We start from the raw sequence: 27,841 nt of genomic DNA on the forward strand, positions 1-27,841 counted from the left end.
TAAAACAATCGTCGAGGAAGTCTATTCTCCGGCATTCTTCTCACATGTATCATGTTGGTACCATCGCTTCATAGTGGCATGCATAAACCCATATTGAATACCCACTAAAATGATCAAATGCGGTTCCTGATATTCTAAGTATTGCCATTATTTTGCTGCTGCGAGGCGAATGCCGTACTGATTTGGCAAGCCCTTGAGCAAAAGAGATACTGTAAGTGAGTGGAGATCACCAAATGGGAGGGGTGTTCGGCACGTATTCAGGAAAATGGCAGGTGAAAAAAATAGGATCAGACCTTGTGCTGTTTCAGAGATGCAAAGAAATCAAGTGTTTGTTATTCAGCAGTGATGGTTAACAAGACAAAGAAAGCAGGGAGAGAACATGGTGAAGGTCAGAACTGGCAGATGAGAGGAACCCACATACCGGTAGTTTAAAATGACTGAAGAAATCGCAATGGGAATTTTCAGCCTGACTTTGAGCTTGAGTTTATGATATGCACAAGCGATGAAAATAATAATGAACTCTTCTTCTGTCCAAATGAAACATGATTGTAGATTAATGTATTCGGGGAAAGGTTAGTGAGTGGCTTGATGCATTTAATAATGGGTCCGAGTTATAAGATACAGTATAAGACCTTCAAAGTCAGCCGATTCCAATACGATTGTAGATTGTAAAACCTCTTGAAGTCTCCTTGAAGCTTTGAAGCTTCCAAATGAAGCTGTAACATTGGTCTTTATAGAGATGAACGCCTCGAGTGGTGAAGTACTGAAAGGAGATATTGCACCACCGTCTGCCTTGAATATTGTTGAAGATGCAACGTATATGGATTTAGTCTATAAATAAGAAACGATCAATAAAAAGTTTCAAAAGCATGGTTGCATACATGGTAAACCTTTGGATTCGCAAGTAAACATAATATCTTATACGTCTGATGCACAAAGCCCCGTTTTACATGGCTTTAGAGTCACTGCATTTTAATGTGTTTCATAAATTCTGGTCTGAAGATAAACATTCAGGTACCACGAGGTAGTTTTGCTCATCGAATGCTAACTAATTAATGGAAGAGCTGTGCAAATATTCTGCCTCTACAAAGATATTAATCTTGTGTTTCTGTTGGATCTTTTAGAGAGGACTTAAATTCACAATGTTTATTATGTGTTTGTGGTTTGTTGGAAAGTCAAACTTTTTTAGACTGACGTGTCTCATATATTTCTCCATTGTGAGACAGATAAAGGTTTTCTTATCTTATATTTGACGATTTCCTGCAGCTAAATGATCTGATGTGATGATCTATTACAGTTCTGCATTACAGAAAACTACTAATGCACATTTTTAAATGAATATCTATTGAAGTAATTTATAATATAATATAATATATCTTACCAGCCTGTAAAATAATATGCCTCTCATGACCTGCGTTTTTGATGTCATGTGGTTTCAATTGGTTTTAATTTTTGTCATCTGAGAGATGCCTTTCGAAAAAAAAAAAGCAACAAACACTGGACAGACAGATAGATAGATTCCAACATATTCTTTTGGTCATGAAAAACACTGCCAATTTCCACAGATGAAAAATGCATTTATTTTCACATACAGTATTTACAACGTGTACATGAATAGAAATGTGACCGTTGCTTTCCTACACATTCAAAATATAAGATGCCCTGATTCCCCTGAAGGTCCCCATCACTCCCTGACAAAGTCCAGTTTTTGGAGCTATAGTGCACTGAAATGACGCCGCTTTCTCGGTTTGACATGATCATGAACGTCGCTTATAATACGTGCTCCGTGATTTACAAATTCACTCGCAAAAGCATTACGCACGACGACCACATTCACAGTGTGAAAACGAGGATTTAAAGTCAACTTTTAAATCGCGAATTAAAGGGATCCATTAATTCTGGAGCTTGCAAATGCTCTGTGATCGACGACGGACAAATTGAACTCGACATTGTCAGTCGTGCGAACTGCTTGTGCGCGGCCGTGCGTAAGAGAGCGCGCCGCGCACCCCTTTCTGTTGTCGCTGGCGCACGGACTGGGTGACCTCCAGAATAAAGCACGGAGCATCTTTCTGATCTCCGGCCTCATGAGACAGTACAGCAAGGGGTTCAAGCAGCTGTTGGCGTGCGCCAAACACACGGTGACTGGGAATACGTACACGTGCACCATGTAGTAGGACCGATCCCAGTTGACCGCGTTAAGTTTGACCAAAACGCCCCAAAAGGTGATAGCGTGGTTTGGCACCCAACAGCAGAAAAAGGATAACACAACAATGGCAACGGATTTGGTGACTTTCGACCTCCTCTTTCGGTTGCCGGTGCACATGCTCTTGCGTTTAATGAAGCGCAGAAGCAGCAGGTAGTTGACGGACACGATAAACAGGGGGATAATGAAAGCTATGAGTATTTTTTGGATGTGATAAAGTGCGAGCCAGTCGTGTCCCTCCGGAAATTTCAGGAGACACAGTTTCTCGCCGGTGACCACGGTGACCGCGGAGAAGACCGCCGTGGGGGCCGTGGCCACCGTGGCGGCGACCCACAGCACGGCGCACACCCACTTCACGCACCTCGGCCAACTGAGCGCGGAACTCTTGAGCGCCGAAGTGATGGACAGGTATCTGGTGACGCTCATGGCCGTGAGGAAAAAGACGCTGGCGTACATGTTCATCACCGTGACGGACAGCACCACTTTGCACATGGCGTCACCAAACGGCCAGCTGAAGTCCAGCGCCGTGTCCACCGCCCAGAAGGGCAGCGTCAGCACGAACTGGAAGTCGGTTACGGCCAGGTTGATGATGAAAAAGTTGATGGCCGACTTCTTTCGACCTTGTCGTAGCCTCATGAGGTAGAAGACGAGCAGATTGCCCACCAGGCCCACGGCACAGACCACCGAGTAGACCACTGAGATGAGGATCCTCAGGAAAGGACTCCCGTCCTCGACCACTTCGTTCTCATTGAAGTGGAACGGCTCCTCGCCGGGCGCGCTTTGGTTCAGGACGTCGGTCTGGTTTAATATGACATCCATCCTCAACACAACACGGCACCAAGCTTGCCCTCTCGATCAGGACGTGTTCGAATCGCGGTCCATCCTCACTCTTCTTTGAGAGACAGCTGACGGCAGCGGCGCTTTTATTGGCTTGGGTGTCTCTGCTGTGCCACGATTGGCTGGGAAAGGAACTTGTGGGGTTCAGAAACGAGTGAGCAGCAACCCCACGTCACTTCGTGATGGATTATTATACTGTATATGGGAAAGGCCGTTCCCGAGGAGGCAAACATCAAAGAAAGGATGTGCGTAAAAGGCGCACGGAGAGCTGGAAAGTAAAACAAAACCGAACCGAATTAAATCAATAACTGAATGAATGGAGATAGATTTAAACGAATGGAAACATTCTAACAAACGCAGCATTCTACGTTTATTATATAATCAATATCATCCATCCATTTTCTATCCTCATGTCGGTCGTGGGCGTGCTGGAGCCTATCCCAGCCGTCTTCAGGCAACAGGTGGGGTACACCCTGAACGGGTCAACCAGCCAATCGCAGGGCACACAAAGACAACCAACTACAGTATTCACATGCACTCACAATCACACTTAGGGACAACTTAGTGTTCCATTCACAATGCAGTCGACTACCATGTCATCCTATTATTATTATTATTGTTATTATAATAATATTTTACGTCGACTGGTCAGCATGTCCGCCTCACAGTGCGGAAGTCTGGGATTTGGGCTTTGGCCCCTCTGTGTGGAGTTTGCATGCTCTCCCCGTGCCTGCGTGGATTTTCTCCGGGTACTCCGGTTTCCTCCCACATTCTAAAAGCATCTTCGGCAGGTTAATTGATCATTGATCTAAATTTTCCCTATAGCAGTGAATGTGAGTGTGAATGCTTGGCTGGCAACCAGTTCAGGATGTACCCCTCTTATCTTGCCCAAAAAGTCAGTTAGGACCCTCGTGACGATAAAGCGGCCCATATAATGGATGGATGGATGTCACTATTGATATACCGGTACATATACAGTACAGCACTACTCACTAAAAAGTCTAGCGAGTCACTTTCTGGTTCACTAAAAATTAGAACTGTTTCACATAAATGTTAAATCTATTATACAGCACGATTGTTGCCGCCTTATAGTATAACCCTGTGAAATACCACATGTCTGTCAAATAATCCATACATTAAAAAAAGATGAAAACTATTCACATTGGCATCAGTCTTAATTTGGCCCTGCCTTGAGATACCACACCTGTGTAATCAACAGACATTTGGATAGATAGATAGATAGGTGGACGGATAGATGGACAGTACCGCCTTTGTTCCACTAGATGGCAGACGAATACAGTTGGTGTCTTAGGTTTTTTTCTTTGTTTTGTTTTTGTTTTTTTTCAATAAGAATGCCGTTTTGTTGGCTGGGTTTGTGCAGATTAAACACTTCCTGACATTTTACTGCAATGGTACCGCTGTGTGTCGACCGGAAAGTTGTATTAGTTGTATAAACCTGGGAGTCCTGAAGTGACCCACATGAATCCTCAAGCACTTGTCCGATGTGCATCTGGGTCGGCTCCGATTACGCGGAGTCCCTCTTAAAACTCCTTGCAGCCGATCTGAAGAGAAAGACTATTGTTTTGGGTCCACCCATCTGTGGGGGTGGTTCTGCTGCGAAAGTTAGCAAAGTTTTCAAGCTGTCACTGGCTGTCGGCGAGAGGCGGATGGAGGCACAGGCGTTTGTAAGTAAAGGCGAAGGCCGACTAACAACAAGCCCCAGCACGGGGAATACCTAAACAGCAGCAGATAACGATGAGGCTTGACTTGCAGAAAGTAGTTTAAGTGCGCGCTCGAACGCTGGTGCAACGATGGAGCTCATTTGAATTATCATTTGGCACCGTGTAAACTGTGTCATGTAAACGTAAGCTGTCTGCTGGCAAAATGACCCGTTTGGACTGCAGGGTTCACATTGCACATGGAGCTTCTCCCATGCACTTTTTCATGGTACTTGTGACCGTGCTGGACAACTGCAAGTCTGGGCTGGGACTACAACGACAACCAGGTCAGTCAAGTTCTCCAAACAGCGCTTGCACGTGAATTGGGAGTGCAGCAATTAAGTATTGGAAGAAAAGAAAAAAACATTTCATTCTTATGTGCCTTCGAGCAAAGCAGACCTCAACTATAGCTCCAGGGCTCACATCGACATCTCAGTCTAGGATCGAAAAGATAGTTCCCATAAATTTTTGGTTGCTATAAATTGCATAATTGAAGTGCTCATGGGATTGATTAATTATTGCCTTGCATATTCAAATCCTGGCCAAAATGTGGAAATGCAGGATCTCGAGATTTGAGTGAGCCATACACAATTCAATTCCCTGTTCAATGATCAGCCTCACATCTAGCACATTGGATGCATCGTGGTTAGTATATTTGACTCACAGTTCTGAGGTTCTGTGTTCGAATGTTTGCTTTGGTCTTCCTTTGTGGATTTTGCATCATCTCACCATTTTGTTGTGTTCACTGCCTTTCGCCCACATTCCAAATCCATAGTAGTTAGGCTAATTAAAGACTAAATTCACACTAATTAGGGTTCTTTGTATACAATCGTGGGAAAAGGGCTTAATTTACCTGACTTTTTCACATCGGGCCAGAATTTTTTTTTCTCCCCATGGGCAAATACTGTTTCATGACACTCTACACTGCAGCTGTTAAAAATGACAGCAAACCTGACATATGAGACACACGAATGATTGTTCACAGAGCTAAATGGATTGATCTGTCTGCCGGTTGCCCGAGAAACCAAAAGACAGTCCTGGTATTCTTCCCGTGCCTTGATTGAATAGCTCAAGTTTTCCATGTTCTCTTCCCACCATCGCTCCAACAGAGAGATTCCTCCAGGACCTTCCTCCGTATGAAGTGGTTCACCCCACTAGAGTGAGTGTCACAGGTCACTTCCTGTCCAACTTCCTGTCTCATCGTGCTCGCCGCATACAGCGTCGCCATGTCTCAGGGGAGTCCATGGACCAGGAGAGAGTCTTCTATCAATTGTGGCATGCTGGCCACAGTTTACACTTTAACTTGACTCTCAACCCACATCTGCTGGCCCCGGGCTTCTTGACAGAGCGTCGGTACGGCGGCCTCAAAGGGGGAAAGATCCGCCCCCCTGGATTTGCTCGGTGCCATTTCCTGGGTGAAGTGTGGGATGGATCGGCTGTCAAAGGCAATGCAGCGATAAGCACCTGTGATGGACTGGTGAGTTGTACTCCAGTGCCTAATATAACACGATACCGGGCAGAAAATTGACAGCTTGCAACTGAAGACTGTAACCACATGATCAGATTCACTGAAGCAATCATTGGGCATGTTAAATGTTCAAAATCATTTCATACTTGGGAATAGTTACATTTTATGCTTGATATGCTTTGTTAATCAATGATGGAAAATCTCTTTCCATTCTCAGACTTTTAAATTTTATTTACATTTCATGCATTACACCACAAATAAAACCATATCACACACACAGAGGCATAGGGGAGCTGAGAGTGAGGGTCCCGCTAAGCCTGAACATTTTCATCTACTGATGAAGCGTCAGGAGCAAGTGGGGTACAGTATCTTGCTCAAGGACCCTTCAATGTGGTCACAAGGGCCGAGGATAGAACGCAATGACCTCTTGAACACTGACACATGCCTCCTCTAAACAAAAAAAATCTGAAATATAAAATATAATGTAGTGTGCAATATATGCACAGAGTAACAGCATTAAAAAAAATCAATCACTCCCCTTTTCCCTATTGCACATTTGAGAAAAACTGACCTAACACAAGAGCCCAAACATTAAAATTCAGATGTAAATGAAAGAGGGGGCGGCCCGGTGGTCAACTGGTTAGCGTGTCGGCCTCAGAGAGCAAAGGTATAGGGTTTGACCTTACTGTCTGGAGTTTGCATGTTCTCCCCATGCCTGCGTGGGTTTTCTCCACATGTGCCGTCTCCTCCCACATTCCAAAACATGCATGGCAGGTTAACGGAACACTCTAATTTGTCCCTAGGTGTGATTGTGAGCGCGAATGGTTGTTCGTCTCTGTGTGCCCTGCGATTGGCTGGCAACCAGTTCTGGGTGTACCTCGGATAGGCTCCAGCACGCCCCGCGACCCTTGTGAGGATGAGCGGATCAGAACATGGAGGGATGGATGGATGAAAAAGGGTTACGTCATAAAGTACTCATTTTTATATAGTCTTACAATGTTGATATCGTGTTGGAAAAGTTCAGTCCCAAAATACACTTGTGCGTGTGACGTCATCACCCATTTCCGACATGAGACAAACTTATTAGTGGAATTATCAGGCAAGCAAACAAAATGATTCCATGTGAGATGGTCAGAATTAATGGCGGAAGCCAGGCAGTGTCGAGAATCTTCTTTCTAGGACTGGCTATGGATTCAAAATTCCAAAATTGATTAGATTCCATTTGCAAGGGGCTGCCACATTGTTGAAAGTGATTTAAATATTTATTGCAGTGTAAATTTCGTGGAGAAACACTCTGTAAACCCTCTCATTCCTGTGACTGTCTCACAATGGTGTCTTCTTGTTTTTTTTTTTTTTTTTTAACCAAAAAAACTTCCAGACATCTGCCTTCAAGCTTGTTGGCGCCGATTTCGCTGCTTCGGCCATGTTGTTTTGTTACGCTACTCTCCCTTGACACGAGAAGTCGAATGAATTTATAGGAAACGACGTATTAAAAGCATGAATATATGGTTTTATGAATCGATGACACGCAGGCGCAGCACAAGCGTACACACAGCCAAATAAAGTTAAAGCACACACACAGTGTGGTGAAATAAAAACAATGTGGGATGATTTCATTGTGATCTGTGGGTCCAAGAGGTCTACAACACAGCCAGCTTCCTGTATGTGCCAGGACATTCTAAAAAAGGAGCAGTCTTTGAGACTGGGGACTAGATTAAGCACTCAACACAACCACAGGGTCACCAAATTGACCATTGATGTTCAAACGTTTTTTTCCCTGTTGCAGGAGGCAGACGCCTCCTCCTCTGCGTTCTTTGCAACCCCATTGCAATCGTCACCCCCACGAACTAACACATGAAACACTCGTCACGATGTTTCATGTTCGGGCTGAACCAAGCATTGGAATCACGTGACTAGGAACAGGTTCAAACAAAAATAAAAGTGTTTTCGATTCCCATTTCTACTGTTGAGTTTGACGAAATTACAAGATGAATTGCATCAGGGCAAAGGAATATTATGAGTTGGTATTATTGTTGTGGGAAACCAGTTCCTTTGGGTTGGATAGATTATCTGGATTGTGAAGATGCCTGCGTATGTTCATAAGTGAAGAGTGCTCAACATTCCTGATGCTGCAGAATGAGATACGGGTTAGTTCTGGATACTTGTAAAATTACATTGAAGGAAGTGAACAGATGGTCAAATATGGTTAAGCCCGGTTAGACCAGAACTAAAGGCGAGATTCGGGTTTGGCTGTTGGGGTGGGTAAAGAAGTTGATGAATTGTTCCAGTGTAAAGCTGTTAAGAGTCCAGACATCATTTTCCATTATTTGTTGAAAACTGTCCATACGCATGTTAAAATCCATCCATCCATTTTTTTGGGCTACCCTGTCTAGTGTCATGGGGTGCTGAAAGTCTATCCCAGCTGACTTAGGGTGAAAGTCAAACGACACCCTAGACCGGTCGCCAGTCAATCACTGGGCATAGAGCCATACAACAGATCATATTCGCATGTCTCCGAAAGACAGTAAACACATTAGCAAAGGACTTTTTAAGACTTATTCACAATATGTGACCAGACCGAAACATGAACAAGGACATATTTTGGACCTTATCTTGCTTATGGTCTTTTGGTGTGAAACTTGGAAGTCTTGGACAATATGATTTTTGATCACATGACCGTTTTCTTTGATGTTGTTTGATCGCATGCTGCTGTTAAATCTGCCGCTCCAGAGTGCAAGCGGCGAATTTTTAACCCTCTCACTGCTGGTCAGTTCTCTGATACATTTAATAAATAACCTTGGCGTGCCCTCTTCAAACACAGAGGAACTCACCTTTTGGTTCAACTCATCCTGCCATGCTCTCCTGGATTCGGTGGATCGATTAAAAACTCTGCTGTCAAAAACCTAAACCTGAGCCTTGGTTTAGTGACAGAACTGGCACAGCTAAGCAGGAGTGCCGTAAAGCCGAACGCTCGTGCAAAAAAGACGAGTTGCATGTCTTATCAAATCTGGAAACGCTGCTCGTGTAACTACCAGATCACAGTTAAAGAGGCCAAAATAGAACATTAATCAAGTCTAATTCAGGCTAACCGTCCAAACCCTTGTGTACTATTTAAAACTCCGGAGGATCCAAAAATCAATGGTGGGTCAACTTTGCCCACCAAATGCAGAGTTCCGCTGACCGTCACGATACCAGATCCTTCTTCGAAGCAACGAGGAAGATCATCGGTCCGGCTCACAGTCCTCCAATGGCTGTGAAGGCAAAGGACGGCACCATCCTGCAGGAAAAGGAGGATACTCACCAGCGATGGAAGGAGCATTTCATGGAGCTCCTGAACCGTCCGACATGCGCAATAGACGGCTTCCTCGATCCTGTCCCCCAGCTCCCCGTGCAACACTGGATGACGGAGCTGCAAACTCTCCGGGAGATCTCCGGAGCCCTGAGGAGGATGAAGAAGAACAAAGCTGCTGGAGTCGACGACATCCCCGTAGAACTTTTACAAGCTGGGGGTGCACATCGCCTCACCCGCCTCCACACCTTCATCCTTCAATGCTGGGTCGAGGAGACGGTGCCTGGGGAACTGAAGGACTCCGTCATCGTCACGATATTCAAGAAGGGCGACAAACTCGACTGTGGAAACTATCGTGGAATTTCGCTGCTGTCAACTGCTGGAAAACTCATCTGTCGTATACTGGCCGACCGACTCACCTGTCTCGCTGAGCGGGTTCTTCCGGAGTCCCAGGCGGGCTTCCGTCCAGGAAGGGGAACCGCGGACATGGTGTTCTGCGCCAGACAGCTCCTGGAGAAGTGCCGGGAGCAGCGGAGGGAGTTCCACGCCATCTTTTATGATCTGGCCAAAGCGTTTGATTCTGTGCCCCGAGCAGCACTCTGGAAAGTGCTGGAACGTCAAGGCTGCCCCCCCAAATTCATATCCCTCATCCGGATGTTTCACGACGGCATGAAGGGTTGCGTCCTGACTCAGGGCGAAATGACTCCCCCATTCCCGGTTCGGACCGGAGTCAAACAGGGCTGCACGGTGGCGCCGACGTTGTTCTGCCTCTACATCGCCGCGCTCATCCACCACGTCACCCCTGTCCAGGAGCACGGAATCACTCTACGCTACCAAACTGAAGGGTCGCTCTTCAACCTCAGCCGTTTGAGGAGCAGGCGGGGGACCATGGTCACGACCGTCAGCGAACTCCAGTACGCTGATGACAATGCTGCGGTCTCCAACTCCTCCGGGGGCCTCCAGCTCATCGCGGACGGCTTCGCCGCAGCGTACAGGACCTTTGGCCTCTCCGTCAACACCAAAAAGACAAAGACCCTCCACCTGAACCATCGTCCACCCCAAATCTCCATAGACGACGAACCCATCGAGCAGGTCTCGGCGTTCCCTTACCTGGGCAGCATTATCCAGGAGGACACCGGCCTCACGGAGGACCTCACTTACCGTATCCAGGCAGCCCACACAGCCTTTGGACGCCTCGGTCGTCGGGTCTTCAGGAATCACGCCATTTCCACCAACACGAAGATCATGGTGTATAAGTCTGTCGTCCTCCCGACCCTTCTCTATGGCGCCGAATGTTGGACCCTCTATCGGAGCAGCATCAAGAGGCTCGAGAGGTTCCACCAAGGACGACTCCGATCTCTCCTCAACGTTTCCTGGGAGGAGAGAGTGACTAATAATGAGATCCTCACCCGGGCTGGCCTCACGAGTATCGAGGCCATGATCACCCTGGCCCAACTGCGGTGGGCCGGCCACGTGCAGCGGATGAGCGACGACCGTCTCCCGAAGCAGCTCCTCTACGCGGAGTTGCTGGAGGGCACCCGTCCCCGCGGTGGCCCGAAAAGACGATTCAAAGACCAGCTAAAGGGTCATCTTCAGCGGTGCCGGATTCCCCCGGCACAGTGGGCTGACCTGGCCGCGGATCGGGCGGCCTGGCGTGGGGCTGTGCGGGGCGGGGTCCAGGTCCTCGAGACTCGACGCGTCGCTGAGGAGGAGGACCGGCGAGCGCGGAGGAAGGAGAGGGCCCGGCAACCGCCCGGCCCCCCAACCCACTTCTGTCAATCCTGCGGGCGGGGCTTTCGGGGAAGACTGGGCCTCCACAGTCATCGGAGACACAAGCACCAGGAGCCGTTGCCTTGTCCTGGGGGCCGCATTCCTCGATAACGAGGGCCTTCACCGAACTACCAGATCACAGTTAAAGAGGCCAAAATAGAACATTAATCAAGTCTAATTCAGGCTAACCGTCCAAACCCTTGTGTACTATTTAAAACTATTGATTCTGTACTTAAACCACCTCAGCCTATTTGCTGAGACCGTTCACTTCTTCGGAAATGTGTAACGCATTCCTTCAGTTTTTCATTGATAAGGTTTCTACAACTAGGACTTTTGTTTCAAATACCACATTTGACCCCTCTATCCATGTTCCGTGTTCAGCTGTGTTAAATTCTTTTGAAGCTATTTCCTTGACGTTTTTAGAGGATGTAGTTTGCCAGATGAAGCCATCTGGCTTCCTTTGTCACTCTGTTCCTCCGCATTTCTTTAAGAAGGTTCTCCCAAGTATTGGTACATCCGGCTTGGCCATTACCAACAGCAGTCTCTCTTATGGTACCCTTCCCCAACAGTTTAAACAGGCTATGGTGCAACCCTTGCTCAGGAAACATGCCCAAGATCATGATGTACTGTCAAATTTTAGGCCCATTTCCAAGCTACCTTTCATTTTAAAAAGTCTTGAAAAAGTGGTGCACATGCAGTTAAAATCATTCTTGGACGTCTTCCAGTCTGGTTTCAAGATGATGCATAGCACAGAGTCAGCCCTGTTAGTTATTAATAACATCCTCATCACAAATGACACCGGCGACTATGTGTGTCTGGTTTTATTGGATTCAACTGCAGCATTTGATACAGTGGATCACAGTATTCTGTTACCTCTTTTGCAGCACCCGGTGGGAATTGGCGGTAGCACCCTTGAGTGGTTCAGATCTTATTTAGCTGACATAACCTTTTAACCTTGGTTGCTGTGAGTCACGAAATGCCCCACTGTCGTGTGGTGTTCCACAGGGCTTAATTCTGGAGCCTCTGCTGCTCTCGCTGTCTCTGCTCCCATTGGGTTACAACTTAAGGAAATGTGGTATTGCTTGAATGCGGATGACTGTCAGATCTATGTCCTGCTGAGTAAAAAGGACACTTTTATTTTACGCACCCATGATCCACACCGCTTATCCTTACAAGGGTCGCGGGCATGCTGCAGCCAATCCCAGCTGACTTTGGACATTAGGTGGGGTACACTCTAAATTGGTTGCCAGCCAATCACAGTAGGCTACTTTAATTACTGTATTTTTACTCTAAAATCCTCAATATATCAGTGACATGAAAAAAAAAGGGACTATTGTTTATCGTGATAGTTTGTGGGGAAAATATAGTGGCCTGAAAAAAATACTGTGACGGCCCTAACGGTGAGTGACTTCTTTGTTAAAATATCCCAGTTCCATCATGTACTGTATGGGGACAATGAACACAGTAATGTTCGAAGGGCGGGTATTTTATTTTTTAAACTATTTCCTCTGTTAGTGTCAAAGATCGTGATAGTTGAGGTTTATGAATTCAATTGCAGGGCAACTGATTCACATAAAGAATAAAGAAGCAATATCAGAGTGGATGCTCTGCATTATTCATCCAAACAATGCCCCCACTTCTACCCCACATACCTGCCAGAGGCAGGTAAACGACATTTGTAAACAAAGCCAGTGGGATTGGTCTGTTTAATTTATGAACATTCAATTTGTGGTTACAAGGTGCATTCCTAGCAGGGCAAACCACCACCTTCAGGCCAACTGATTCACATGAAAAATAAAGACGCAACATCAGAGTGGATGCTCTGCATTATTCATCCAAACAATCCCCCCACCTCTGTAAAAAGAAAAGGAAAAAAAAGCAGTGGTATTGGTCTGGTTAATTTATGAACATTTAATTTGTTGTTACCAGGTCCATCCCTAGCAGGGGAAACCACCACCTTCAGAGGTTTTAGGGGTGGGCTTGCTCTAATGCCCAGTCGTCAAATTTGAATCAACATCCAATTTCGGTATGATAATATCTCGGGGTTTCATGTTCCTCGAGCCGGTTTCTGTAGCTGGTGGAGCCGATCACTAAGATCCCTGCCTTTGGCTACTGCCCAGCTCACAGAGGCCCCTCCCACAAGTTGTGAGCCCATGGGAATGGTGACCAATGTTGCCTTTTCAGGCTGTGTCTGGCTGGGCCCCCTAGGTTCAGACTTGCATTCAAGCATGAGAAATTGTAAACCGATTTTTTTTTGACTCATCATTCAAGGTTTCATGTGTCTGGCTCTAGTTCTTTTTTTCCAGCCAGAGTGCATGCAACGCAGGATGTGTTTTCCATATGGATATACATGGGCATTGGAGAGTTTTTGGTGTATAAGGTAATTAATTACACTGTACAGTACAGTACGGGGCGGCCCGGTAGTCCAGTGGTTAGCACGTCGACTTCACAGTGCAGAGGTACCGGGTTCAATTCCAGCTCCGGCCTCCCTGTGTGGAGTTTGCATGTTCTCCCGGGCCTGCGTGGGTTTTCTCCGGGTACTCCGGTTTCCTCCCACATTCCAAAAAACATGCATGGCAGGCTGATTGATCACTCTAAATTGTCCCGAGGTGTGAGTGAGGGTGTGCATGGTTGTTCGTCTCTGTGTGCCCTGCGATTGGCTGGCTACCAATTCGGGGTGTCCCCCGCCTACTGCCCGAAGACAGCTGGGATAGGCTCCAGCACCCCGCGACCCTAGTGAGGATGAAGCGGTTCGGAAGATGAATGAATGAGTACAGTACACAAAACAGTTTTCTGAGAGGAGACCAATGCAATTTGTTGAGAGATTATATAAAGTATATGCAATCATTCGTTGAAATGTGTTATACTAGAAGAAAATGTTATCAGCCTTTATAGTCCACAATTTGGTCATTGGCTTTTGTTAAGGAGTGGACAATTGCTTTGAGTGTACGGTTGACGACAGGGGTGTTCCAGTGAGATCGAAAATACCGATCACATGGATCAGCTTTGCAGTGTTTAAATTTTAGAGCTCCTCAATCACGATTAGTCTCATAATCAATTCATCTCTCAATTATTTTTTCAATTAAATGATGAATCGCATTTTTTAGAAATTGATCCAGATATACAGTACATCCCTTCATTATACACAAACAGGACATTGTTTCAAATTAACATTGCAGAAAATGCACAAATATATGATTCTGTTACTGATTTGGCCTGTAACGTGCAGTGTTCGGGAAAGGGGGAGTGGATGCCACATTACGCCAGACTAAAGTCTTGTTGGTTGCCGACTGCAAAATATATGCTGCGGATGATCCTTTTTTGTGATTGGTATTAAAAGGCATTGGTCCACATATGCCAATCACATACCTTTCCATGGAAATTGGACAATTACAATCGGTGGGCGACCGATTGGAGCACCACTATTTTACAGTACATGATGACATCGCCGTGACAGATGCATGTGTCATGTGATGGCCACACTAACTTAACCAAGACGCTGATCTCAAAGTACACCACTCAAGTCAACGAAACTTAAAAAAACCAAAAAAAAAACCCCATTAAAAACACAATAAAAATTCTATCCACTTACTTTAACAATACATGATATATTGAAATTAATCTCGATGTTCCGCAAACTTTAATTTGCAGTAAAAGTAACAGAAAGAAATGTTGAGGCTCTTTTGCAGATGTGCATCCTCCGCTGTTGTGTAGTAAAATGAAAAGAAGTACATTCTAATTTGGTAAAAAGCTGGCTGAGGGTTGTAGCATTTGCTTAGTGTCATCTGCGATTAGTTGAACACATTTTCTTGCATAGGTGGAGACACTTTCCACAGAAAACACAACTCTATATTTAATAGTCACATAAGTATGGAAATAAACATGCCTGATAATTTCCTCTGCACATGACAGTTGTGATGTCCAGGCTGGTCCACCATGATATGGACCATTATCCATGATCTGGGATCATCATGCTGACACTATTGGTTATGTGAAGACTCGAAACTGTCTTCACTGTTAGTGGAAACGGTTGTCTCTATGTGCCCTGCGATTGGTTGGTGACCAAACCCGGGTGTACCCTGCCTCACACCCAAAGTAAGCTCCACCGCACCCACTACCCGACTGAGGATAAGTGGGAGAGTAGATGGATGGAAAAAGGCTTTTGATTTTGTTATTTTTACACTAATCTACTTGTCATGACGTCTGGCTGAGTATCTGAGCATTGCTGTTTTGAGACACACATTATCATGCATATTCGTCCTTCGAAGGGATGATGCACAAGGAGAGCATTTGTTTAGAATTCTTTGTCTCTGTGACATGTCTGGCTGTCTTGTCCTATTTATTTATTTAGCATGACATATCTTTGACTCTCTGCATCTATGGGTGGGTGGTGCATTTGGGACCTAGGCCTGTCAGGGGGACTGAGGTGATCTTATGCACCTCTTAATACCCCCACTATCATATTGCAAAATAATATGTATTTCAAAAAAGTCATTTAAATATGTGCAGCACGGGGTGGCAATAAGGATTCTCTCACCTGCTTGGCGCCTCTCGACATGGGCACCTTCAATGTGGATGATTGCCCAACCCCTCTCAAGAGCACTGCTACCAGAGCCCAAGCTACATGTCAAGGCTAGTCTGACTATGTCTAGTCGGAACTTCTTGACCTTGCACACCAGCTCAAGGTCCTTCCCTGCCAGAGAGGTAGCATCCCATGTCCCGAAAGCCAGCTTTTATAGCCGAGGATTGGACCGTCAAGGCCCCTGTCTTCGGCCTCGGCCCAGTTCACGTTGCACCCGACCCCTATGATCACTCTCACAGGTGGTGAGCCCATGAGAAGGGGGAACCACATTGTCCTTTCGGGCTGAGCCTGTTCGAGCCCACTCGCCCTCTGACTGCAGTGTGTGAGCAGCAGATCCGTGGTCTGGCTGCTCAGATCACATGCTCTCTTCCCCGCGTTCGAATGGCTGCCGTCCGGCCTCAGGCTGCGGTTCCCAGCTTGCAGGACAGCGAGGAGGAGATCCCCCTTCGTCCCCCCAGGCTGTTCTCCTCTTAAACTCTTATTCCAATTTTTATTGTATTGTATTCTACCACTGATCACTTTAGCTCTGCTTGATACCTTGCACATTGTCTCACAGTCGTCAGTGGGTGGTACCACCGCACTACGGTTCACTTACACTACGAAATGTCCTTCCATACCTATTTGTCATGTCCTTGTTTACGATGATACTAATGCAGCGTGTTATACCGGAGTCAAATTCCTTGTGTGTTCTACATACTTGGCCAATAAAGATGATTCTGATTCTGATTCCAAGGAACCCTGACACCCCCCCCCCCCCCCCCCCCGCCTTCACACAGACTCGCACGCCCCATTGTGCAATACGGTTTTACGGTGCAATATTTTGACGTGCAATCCTGTTTTCACTGTGCAATACTGTCTTTACTGTGTCCTTACTGTGCAATACTGCTCGATGTGCAATACTGCTTTGTTGCTGGAACCACTACAGCCCTACTCTCATCCTATGTTTTTCCTTTGCTCTGACTGTCTCTATAATAAGCCGCTCTCATACAACTCTAATTGCCCATGGGGATAAATAAAGTTTTCTGAATCTGAATCCGAGTGCAGGCCCATCCACCAAATGCTTGTCTTTTAGCCTCATCTCCAGGCCTGGCTCCAGAAGGCGGCCCCGATGACCCGTGTCTTGGCAAAGAAAACTATAATCCCATAACACAGGAAAGGTGTATTTGTCTGTTGTATTGTCTGTACTGTATATAGGCACTGACCACAAAATTAAGTCCACCAATATTCACTTATGTATTTGGTTACATGAATAGCGTTAAATAGTGTACCGGTAAATATATTTGAGTATATTTCAGTGTGGTTGTACACTAATACGAGCTACAACCTCAATATTCAACTATTAAGTGAAACCCCCTCTGACAGTGTCAATTCAAACTGAACATGATTACCATTTGATGCTGTTATGTGACTACCCAAAAACCAAATTAGTCACTCAGATTGCAATAACAGGGCTCTGTCCATCCATCCATCTTCTTATCCATTTATCCTCACAAGGATCGCAGGGCATGCTTGAGCCTGTCCCAGCTGTCTTCGGACAGTAGGCGGGGGACACCCTGAATTGATTGCCAGCCAGTCGCAGGGCCCACAGAGACAAACAGACAAACGACCATCTGCGGTCACACTCGCACCTAGGGACAATTCAGAGTGTTCCATTAACCTGCCATGCATGTTTTTGGAATGTGCGAGAAAACCCATACAGGCAGGGGAAGAACATGCAAACTCCACACAGGAAGGCCTGAGCCAGAATCGAACCCGAAGCCTCTGCACTGTGAGGTCGACGCACTATCCAGTCAACCACCGGGCTCTGTCTGATGATAGACTTAATCCAGCATGTAGTCATTGTAATTTGTTGGTGTGCCTTTGGCTGTTTCAATAAATATTTTTAAAATGTGCAATTAATGAAGGTAGACTTGCAGCGCTGATGGTAAAAACGCAGCGGTTAACAGAAACAAAAGTACCCTTCCTCCTCTATCCTGTACCAAGCAAACAAACATTTCCAGGTAGACACACGGTACTCATTCGGCAATCACTCTGTCTCACACACACACACACACGCCTCTGTACAGATACCCAAAGTTGTGGTTGCTGGTTTTAAAAATGACATCTCTATATTAAGTGCAAATTAAACCGACCAAGAAATGTACATTTAAACAATTTCATATTTTGAATATTCATGTTGTCCCATAATTACCGTTTTAGTTTTGATTTAAAAGTCAGAAAATGTCGCTGCTTTACTTGGAGAGTTGATGTTTCACCCTTCATTCTTCAGACAGGATTGTTCAAATTGTCAAATGAAGAGTTCTTCATCCAGCCTCTGGAAAGGTCGCATGATGAGCCCTCGGCACTTCAGGCCCATGCCATCTTTAAACGCCATGTTTCCGTCCCGTCATCCTGGAGTCCACTTTTAAAGCCCACCTCAGGGAAACAAGCAGTTAACGGTTCCTGTGGAGTCAAAAGTAAGTGTCCTTTTTACATTGCACATACATAACTGCAAAGGACAGCACTCATTTTTTACAGCACTTGAAATGTGGCAACACAGTTGGATCAGTAGGTTAACACGTTAGTGTCATTCCAAATGCAGGATTGTTAAGTCTATTTTACAGCAAGATTTCAGCAAAAAAAAATCACACGGTGTTTTGCCTATACTTTTTGTTAGTTTTTTTTACTGTTACCATTACTTTCATACTGCATTAGAGTAGATACTAGTAGGCTATACAAGAGTGCATATGTTACTAGAGTGTCTAGCAATTTAAGTCATCTCTCACATTTGCTATCTAGATTCCCATCACAGTTTGGAAGCGATTGAGAGAAAGCGAGAATACTGGGAGCAGCGCCAGGACAGAAAGAAGAGAAGGATCCATCGGCGCTCCATCAGCAAAGAGAAGTGGGTGGAAACACTGGTGGTGGCTGACCCAAAAATGGTGGAATACCACGGCAGCAAAGGTGTCGAAAGCTACATTCTTGCTGTGATGAACATTGTAAGTATGAAATCAAAATGTAATCAAAAATGTTAGTTTTGTGTTTCTAACATCAGTTAAGCTACATCCATCAACATTCGACCAAGGTTTTCATGTTCAGCATCACACGGAAGCTTGAGTCTATCACCTGCTGAGTTAGGATGAGAGGTGGTCTTGCCACTTGTCAATCACAAGGCTGAGATAAACTTATTAAAATGCAGCTTGCAAGTGAGAGTCAGCATGACTTGGAACTGTTGTAAGCAGCCAATTGCCTGAATGAATGTGCAGACTCTTGACATTCATGGAAGACAGACGTTTGTCGCCACAGGTGAGCCAGCGTATGTTAACGCTCTGCCAATAAGAAAAAGGAATAATTTAGCATTTGTATTTAAATGTCATATGTGCATCTTAATCATCTTTGGCCCCTTGTGCAACTGTGTTGTGTCAAGCAAACATAGCTCCACAATATTAAATCAAAATCAACTCAGATTTTATTTGTATAGCACTTTTCATACATTATAAATTGCAACACAAAGTGCTTTACAGAAATAAAAACAATCAGTTGAAATAAAAAACAAAATATACACAGGAGCACACCTCTCCCATCCCCACATTGAAACGCACACCCACATACCTATATGTTTAGTGAATGTGTGGAGACATGACAAGGCACCGAGGATCCAGAAAAACATTCTGTGGGAGCAATCCACACTGAGAGGTGACTCGTGTTCAACCAGCACATCCATCCGTGTTAGCTTGAGAGAGAATCAGGCGGAGTCTGGCTATATTCTTAAAATGGTAAGATCCTGTTTTGGGTCCATTCTTGATGTTTGGGATAAAATTAATGGTCAACTGTGAAGTAATTTTAGAAAATCCCAAATTAAATATTTTTATGTGACAACTAATGTACTTAAACAAAATGCATTAAAAAAAAATTACATTTCGTAAATTTGACAAAGCAATTATCTTTCCTGAAGTGAGCTTCTGACGATCATCAAACCCAGAAGTGTGACATCACTTATAGCGGTGCTCACTATGGGAAGCGTACAAAGTCCAAAATCGATTCGGAAAGTGATGTTTGAAGCTTATCTGAGGGGATCCAGGTGTATGAAGAGTTGGAGGAAGAGGAGGTTGTTAGCAAGATTGGACCATACACGTCCTCGCGTGGTGGGATGCCTCCAAGTGGCGCGAGGGGGGAACGCCGGGGCTCTTGGGCCCCAGTTGCGGCTAAATGCCCACCAGCCGGCGGGGGAGGAGGTGGGGCCTCACCGGAAGGTGAGGCGCCCAGGGCTCACCCCGCTGGAACGGAGGGAAGTGGGAGTAGCCGCCCCACAACCCTCCTTAAACAAAAATCAGGCGAGGGCCCTTCCGGGGCCCGCACTGAGTGTGAACCTCGCGGGGCACCAGCGAGAGTCGTACCGGGTGTGGGACCCGGGAGGGGGGGGCAAGTCCCTGACGGGGGCCGATTGCCCAGGAAGGAAGGAAGGAAGGACCATACACGTACGAGCCAGGTGCTCAGGATGCGGAAAATCTGCCTGAACGGCTGTACATGGAGTGGAGACGAAACACATCGGGATTGAAAGAATATATCGGCCGCGGTTATGAGCCTAGCGTTATTGTTTGCAATTTGATACTGTGCCGTACTGTAAATTGCACGCGATGGGATAGCCTACTTGGTCCATGGATTCCTGCTAGCGCTGAGCGCCTACGTTATAGCATGTTGATGTCCTACATTGTCATTGCTAAGGTAGTTTTGTTGCATCGTCGGCGACTCTACACATTATATCGGCAGCATTGTTAGTTGCAAACCATTACATTTGATTCCAATCATGCACTCATATAGTTCGTCTCTGGAACAAATGGGCCAATCTTAACAAAGCATGTATTGTTGGAAAAGGGAATTCAACCATGCCTGAGACGTAGTGTTGTGCCATCACTATCAACAAGTGATACCAGGTTTCATTCAAATTAAAATCGACTTGGTTCAACCCACTGGGCATGGGACGACGCCGATGCAGCTTGCAACGTCCTCGCAAAGGGCCCCTGATGGTGTCATAAGGGGAATGTTTTTAAAATTGTTGCCGCTTAAATGATTAATGGTGTAGAAAAGGCATTTTGGGATTGTTTTTGCTGTGAAACGTGGGTAATTCTTATCTGTTTGAGTGCATTTGAGTGCATCGGCTTTGAGTTGTGCAATTATCTCTTGGTGAACTGTCAGCTTGTATTTTCTACATCTCCTTTTTGCACTCCTCAATTTTTTAGGATTATTTTTTTTTAATTTGGGATTTAGTCATTTGCCCGCGGTGGTGCAGGTTTTGCTTTTGTTAAAATTGGAGCCAATAGGTCTACTGTATGCAGGTAGAATATCAACAAGGGTGCGTTTTTTATTTTTTATTAGCAAGTGTGTGTTTTGTAAAATCACAATAAAATGTGCCGCCGCTTTTGAATACAGGTAGAGTTTTCTCACCGTTCCCACCAGAGCCTTCTGAGGGTTCAAACTGGCGATGTTAAAAAAACCTACACTCGAAGTCAGACAGAGACAGCTCAACAGCAGAGGGTGGACCAGACGATTGGCCGCAGGTCATAATGAGTTCCACAGCGCGCCCTCTGTTTTTGGTAGCCTGTGTGACAAGCTGTTCATGTAGCATAGCAGTTCTAAAAACACTCTGAGCATTTTGTCAGACGTGTTAATATGCCGATTAAGCTAACCATTATTAAAAGCTTATTGCAGATGGTATGTATGATTGATAAGGATTCAGAAAATCCGCTGATAAGAGATGGAATGATTGGGTGATCTGTGAGACAGAGGATTGGCGACCTGCTAAAAATAAAGGCATAGCATTCAAAAGATGTGGAACTGTTAAAAGAAACCACATTTGAGTTTGCCGTTTCCTGAATCAATATCATAAAACCAATATGGTAGCATTTACGCTGAAGCTGTATAAATACACACATATCCATGTAAAAAGTAATGCTTAGTGATCGATATGGATTTATCACTGTCTTCACTATTGAGATACTGGGGTACTAGTAACTGCAATGCAGCTTCCCGTTTCTAATACTTTATGTTCTTTGCCTTTGGGTATATGAAAGGCACAAGACATTGGAAACAGTTCTCAATCTGATGTCGTGCATTTCACAAGTTCTTATGAACTCATTGTTAAATCATTACCTCCCAAAGAGAGTGGAACTAAAAACTAAAATAAAAATCGTTGTTCAGTAAGTAATCAAAGTTTTAGCTACTTGAGTGGTTAGTTAACTCGCTAGCCTTTTATAGTCACAGTAATTACTACCTCCATGTTTGGAGTTCAGTAAACTGACGTACATTACAGATGAACACCGAAATGATTTACTGCATGTCTGCTCTGACCGCAGCTAATTAAACTACTGTCAGAAGTCAGAATGTCAGGGAAGGAAAGAGAGTACACTGACTGAGAAGCTTCTGGTTTTTGTAGACAATAATAGATTGGGGAAGCTGTCATTATCCCACATATCCTCTGATGCTTTGAACCGCCAAGCTGCGAATGGTTTGCATTTATAAAAACAATCTTGCGCAGCGTCCAGACTCCCCACCTTTGTCCCTGTCCTTTCAATAAGTAATGACTTCCTCAGTGAGCAGATGTTCAATTGTCTACCTACTGACACTGTGTTGAGGTTGTCGGCTTCAGACGTTTGTTGTGTTCCTGCAGCTCAGCTGTACGCTGTGAGTCATTACACACTAAACCTCTACTGTAAAACGTAAATGGAGGCCAGACCAGAAGCCAATGAATAGAAGAATTATGCTGGTTGAATTCAAAGGGCACATTTAAACCTCAGGATGTCATGCAGATGGAGAGCATGTGGCCCAGAGGCTGACAAAGCTGCAATTCTTATTTGTTTTGTAGAGGGTACGAAAGAAGAGAAAACAATGCTGATTGTAACAATGGGAAAACTGTACTAATTATTACAGTGGGGTGGGAGTAGCCGTTCAGCCACTTGAACGGGAGCCGCATAGCTCTGCACGTACAAATTGGTGCGTAAGCATCTGTTATACAGTACCGGTACTTTAAATTCAGATCTGATCCATATATCCATTCAACAATCTTGTGTGGATTGCAGTCATTAAGGTGTGTGTTCTCCTGTGGCCCTGATGTGCAAATTCAAAACCAAACAATTAAACAACCCCCAAGGCCAAAAAAACGTTTTTGGGGGGGGGGTTCCTTTTTTTTTTTTTCGATTACCTTATTTTCCACACTAAAAGGCACACTGGATTATTAGGCGCACCTTCAATTAATGGCCTATTTTCTCTTTTCTTTTCATATATTGGATGCACTGTATTATAAGGCGCAATCTACAATGCATCCACTAGATGGAGCCACGAGCTAGTCGAGAGACTTTCATGACCGCTTCCGAAAAACGTGAATTAATGTTTACTTCAATGAAACTATGGAAATTTAAAATAATGCATCAAAACAGAAAAGCAAGTGAGGAAATCACAAAATAAATTCTATAGCCCCTCTACAGAATTTATTTTGACATTTCCTTGAGCGATCAGATGTCAGTAAAATGTAAGAGACTGGACTGTCTCAGAAGTGTTTGTTATTTATTCCTTTGTTGTGTACTGTATTCACAAACGAGGAAATCACAAAATAAATTCTGTGGGAGGGGGGGGCTATAGAATTTATTTTGTGATTTCCTCGCTTGATTTTCTGTTTTGATGCATTGTTTTCAATTGTCATAGTTTCATTGAAGTAATGTTAAGTTACGTTTTTCGGAGGCGGTCATGAACGCCTCTCGAGTCGAACGGAAGAATAGAAGGCACGGTGACGGACAAAGACGTACCTGTATTTGTTGAGACTGTGAAAACCATTAATAAAGTGTGCGTTTTAAAAAACAACAACATCACAGCTCTCCTTTTTTTGGAGCTGCAACAAAAACTTATTTAATCAAGGAGCGACACACTTCACTGAACCAACAGCAAGTTATAACATTGTCAGCATGTCTTCAGCAAGGAGCCATCTTGGGGTCGTCATGTTACCGTAATGACCATACACAAGGTGCACCGGATTTTAAGGCGTGCTGTGAGCTTTTAAGAAAATGGACAACTTTTCGGTGCGCCTTATAGTGCGGAAAATACCATACCTTTTTAATTTTTAGTTATTTGTAGGGTGGCCCGGTGGTTAGCACGGCAGCCTCACAGTGCAGAGGTGCAGGCCTTCCTGTGTGGAGTTTGCATGTTCTCCCCATGCCTGCGTGGGTTTTCTCCGGGTGCTCCGGTTTACTCCCACATTCCAAAAACATGCATGGCAGGTTAATGGAACACTCTAAATTGTCCTGAGGGGTGAAGGTGAGTGCGGATGGTTGTTCGTCTCTGTGTGCCTTACGATTGCCTGGCAACCAGTTCAGGGTGTCCCACGCCTACTGCCCAAAGACAGCTGCGATAGGCTCCAGAACCCCCGTGACCCTTGTGAGGATGAATGGAAAGTTACATGACGCAAGTTCGAGTGTGTGGTGATTGTTTAGGTTGCAAAGTGACCTTCATTTCAAGATTCGTGATTCAAGCTTCGGTATAAACCATGTTGAAAGCAATATTAATCTTCAAATAATATATTTGAGTTGTATTGCAGAAGAAACGTTTTCAGAATCGGAGGAGTGACCCTCAAGATATGTTTGAACGTGGTACGCCATAATCATGTCCCTCTTTTAGAAGGCTTCACTCGGAGCAGGTTTCAAGGCCATCATAGCAGTCTTCACTTCAAATCGTAAGTGTAGTTAGGCAAATAAGACATTGCGGAGTTTAAGTTACCAGAATGCAAACCACTTCATATTCCCTCACTGCTGAAGGATTCTTGTTGTATGTCATTCTGACCTTGTTTGATTGTTATGCCTTCCTATGCAGTGCACCAGCCTTGAACCTGTCTGCTTTTCAGACCAATGTGGTTTTCAGCTTTGATTTCGCCAGCCTTATTTTTATGTGGAAAACAGTACTTATTCGAAAAAAGTGTAAAAGGCAGGTGCAAGGAGGACGACTTCCAATAATTATATTAAAGCTATATCCAATATTTATACAAATGTTATTCATACTCTATGTTACACCTACATACTCCAGTTTTGGGGCACCGTTAGTTTTGTTTTGTTTTGTGTCTGTTTCTTCAGGATTTGTTTGTTTTGTTTTGTTTTATGGGGGGTGGGGGCTACAACGGTATTGCATTTTGGTCTTTTTTGCATTTGTCTCTCCCACCACATTTGCGGAATAAACTTTTCAGTTTCTTCTTATGAGGAGAATATGAAAATACAAAATGCAAATATAGCTCAGCTTCAATATTTCTTTTATACGCTGCATCCATTGGCTGCGTGCTGAGAGAGTGAGAACAGTGTGCAATTGCCTCCAGCCAATGCTGTGGTACGAGGAAAAATTCGGCGTGAACTTTGTTTGTTTGTTTGTTTATTGAACAAGTTGAAAACAAGTTGAACATTGAGGTTCAACTTGTTTTCCATGTTATTGCTATTGGTTTACAGGCAGACTGAAGTTAACATGCCGCCTCACAATAAATGCAGAAGTGCTGTGCTCGTGGAGTATATTGTCAGTCGTTTTTGGCAAAAGTGAATGACCGATAACTCCAAATGTCGGCTTGAAGAGTGACAGTCACGCTACAGATATTTTGAATGGAAATTCTAACTATTCATGTATGTATTGAGAATAAACAAAAAAAAAAAAATCAACAGATTAAGATTCCAGATGAAAGAATCCCAAATGTAATTACGACTCATCGGAGAGATGATCTTTGTATCTCCAATGTTAATTCTGATTGTCAAACTTGGCTGGTAAATGTTAAATCCGCTTCCCGTACATGTTTCAGGCACTTCTATGCACAATCCACGTGAACTGGGCCACTTGAATATCAAAAATACACAAATAATAAATGCATGACCCACCTACATTACAGAGACGAACATAATTTTCCAAACAATAAATGACTTGGGGGTGGGGTGGCTGCTCTACAGGCGTTATGTATTTTAGGCATGGGACAAATCAATGCCCACACGTGCTGACCCAACCAAAACACACAGTGAAGGATTTTTATTTTATTTTTTTGGATATACCTGCCGTGCAAGAATCATCCAGCCTGTCACGCAGATTTAAATTGTCAAAACAGCATGATATAATCCCATTTTAAATAAGAATCAATTCCTCCCTAAGAAGGCATTCATGATGGCATATGCATGCAGATGGGGATTTAAAAGTCAGTAGAACACTGAAATTGAACACACACACTATAAGTGCCATGCAAATATGATCAGGATTTTTACATTGTTTTGAAATCCCTCAAACAAACTGGAACCTCACACATGATTTTCTCTTCTTTTTCGTTCAGGATTATTTTGCATGTTTAATCTTGAATAAAACTAATTGAGTAATATTAATGACAGTTCGATTTTCTGCATTCCGTCCGTCCCAATGTTCCACGAAATGTGAACATATTTACTGCTATCTCTGATGTCTCTTTGTGTATTTATTTTTTTGGGTTCCAGGTAGCAGGTCTTTTTCAAGATCCGAGTATTGGAAACGCCATCAACATTGTTGTGGTTCGACTTATCTTACTGGAGCAAGATGAGGTAAAATACTTTGTCCTTATTTTGGTTTTATTGCAATGCAAAATCCAATTCCACAGACTGCTAATGCCCCTGCTCATTTGAGGGACCTTGATTCGAGGCTGCCTCAAGGTGAAAAACAAATGACATTTATTCTTCGCTTTTTTTATACCTAACACAGCAGGTAAAATGATTGGCTTCCCACAGCTTCGTGATCAAAGCCAGTCATCAAAAAGGTGTCTTAGGCTTGATTTACACCGGAGGCCCAAGTAGCCATTTCCAATTTAATGGCAATGATGTTTTGACCCTCCGTTTGCAAGTGACCCATCCAGTGGAGCTGTGTTTCCATTCATTGAACACAAAACACCGCAAGACAGCAATGAAGTGACGAAACAATATATATGAGTGACCTGCAATTGGTTGGCAACCAGTTGAGGGTGTAGCCCACCTACTGCCCAAAGGGAAAACACCGGTAAAACAAACACACTCCCTCTTTTAAAACTACAACAACAAAAAAGCAATCAGAATTATCAATAGATCTAAATATACGGAACCCACTAATCCACTATTTATCAAATTAAACACGATGAAATTTCATGACCTGGTTGAGTTCAAAATCGCCCAATTAATGTTCAAAGCACGCAATAACCTCCTTTGTCAAAACATCCAGAAGCTTTTCGAAATTCGGGAAAGTTTCTATAATTTAAGGGGTACCAACCTACACAAAAAATCCAAAACAAGAACAAACATCCAGCAAAGGAGTGTATCTGTAATCGGTGTTACTCTGCGAAATAAGTTTGAAACTGAAAATGAGTGACTCGTTTGCTGAATTCAAAAACAAGTTCAAGAGAAGAGTACAAAAAAAACTACGTAAATCAGAATGAAGCTGATAAATGTTATACATTTATTAAATATAGCAATACATCATCAGAATTACATTGATAAATGTAGTCATGAAATGCAATGCCCATTATGAATACAAGAAAATCGACATGTGCTAGGATGTGTATGTACATACAGTACAACCGAATGTTGTAAAAATAGATAAGTATAGCACACATAAATGTAAAAGCATTTGTTGATATGCAGACTTTTTCCTTTCTTTTCTGATTGAAAAATGATCAATGTACTGTATATATTATTAAATAAGGGGTAGGACTAGAAAGGGTTTTTTTTTTTACTTCTTCTTACTCTTTTTAACATAATTTGTGCTGTATGATGACTGTTTTCTTTTCCTTAAAATATTACTTGTACTGTATATTTTTATATGTTCAATAAACAAACAAAATAATACAAAGAATAAACAGTGGTGAGTGGCAATTCATAGCCACAGACATTCCTCAATGGGCTGTGTCTTGAGAGGGGGATGAAGTCATTATTTCTGCTTTAGCGACTCATGGCTCGTGACCATAGCTGAGGGTGGTCACGTTGATTGACCGCTAAAT

The 27,841-nt window shown here is 44.0% G+C and overlaps 2 protein-coding genes across 2 annotated transcripts in view; one reads left to right on the forward strand and one right to left on the reverse strand.

Moving 5' to 3' along the window:
* Window positions 1–1,588: 1,588 nt before the first annotated feature.
* LOC147207354 (relaxin-3 receptor 1-like) lies at window positions 1,589–3,028 on the reverse strand. Its single transcript, XM_086106788.1, has one exon. The coding sequence runs from the start codon at window positions 3,020–3,022 to the stop codon at window positions 1,880–1,882; it is 1,143 nt and encodes a 380-aa protein (XP_085962914.1). The 5' UTR covers window positions 3,023–3,028; the 3' UTR covers window positions 1,589–1,879.
* Window positions 3,029–4,700: 1,672 nt separating this feature from the next.
* The window catches only part of adamts7 (a disintegrin-like and metallopeptidase (reprolysin type) with thrombospondin type 1 motif, 7), a 77,483-nt gene continuing 54,342 nt past the window's right edge, over window positions 4,701–27,841 (forward strand). Inside the window, exons 1-5 of the mRNA XM_086106855.1 lie at window positions 4,701–5,045; window positions 5,868–6,235; window positions 18,137–18,323; window positions 18,646–18,845; window positions 26,337–26,420. Coding sequence (XP_085962981.1) covers window positions 4,925–5,045; window positions 5,868–6,235; window positions 18,137–18,323; window positions 18,646–18,845; window positions 26,337–26,420 — 960 coding nt within the window. The 5' untranslated portion in view covers window positions 4,701–4,924. The remainder of the gene's footprint in view (window positions 5,046–5,867; window positions 6,236–18,136; window positions 18,324–18,645; window positions 18,846–26,336; window positions 26,421–27,841) is intronic.

This window comes from Hippocampus guttulatus, chromosome 3 (assembly GCF_054856545.1).
Source record: "Hippocampus guttulatus isolate MCC_2025c chromosome 3, RoL_Hgut_1.0, whole genome shotgun sequence".
In the NCBI taxonomy this organism is placed as follows: Eukaryota; Metazoa; Chordata; class Actinopteri; order Syngnathiformes; family Syngnathidae; genus Hippocampus; species Hippocampus guttulatus.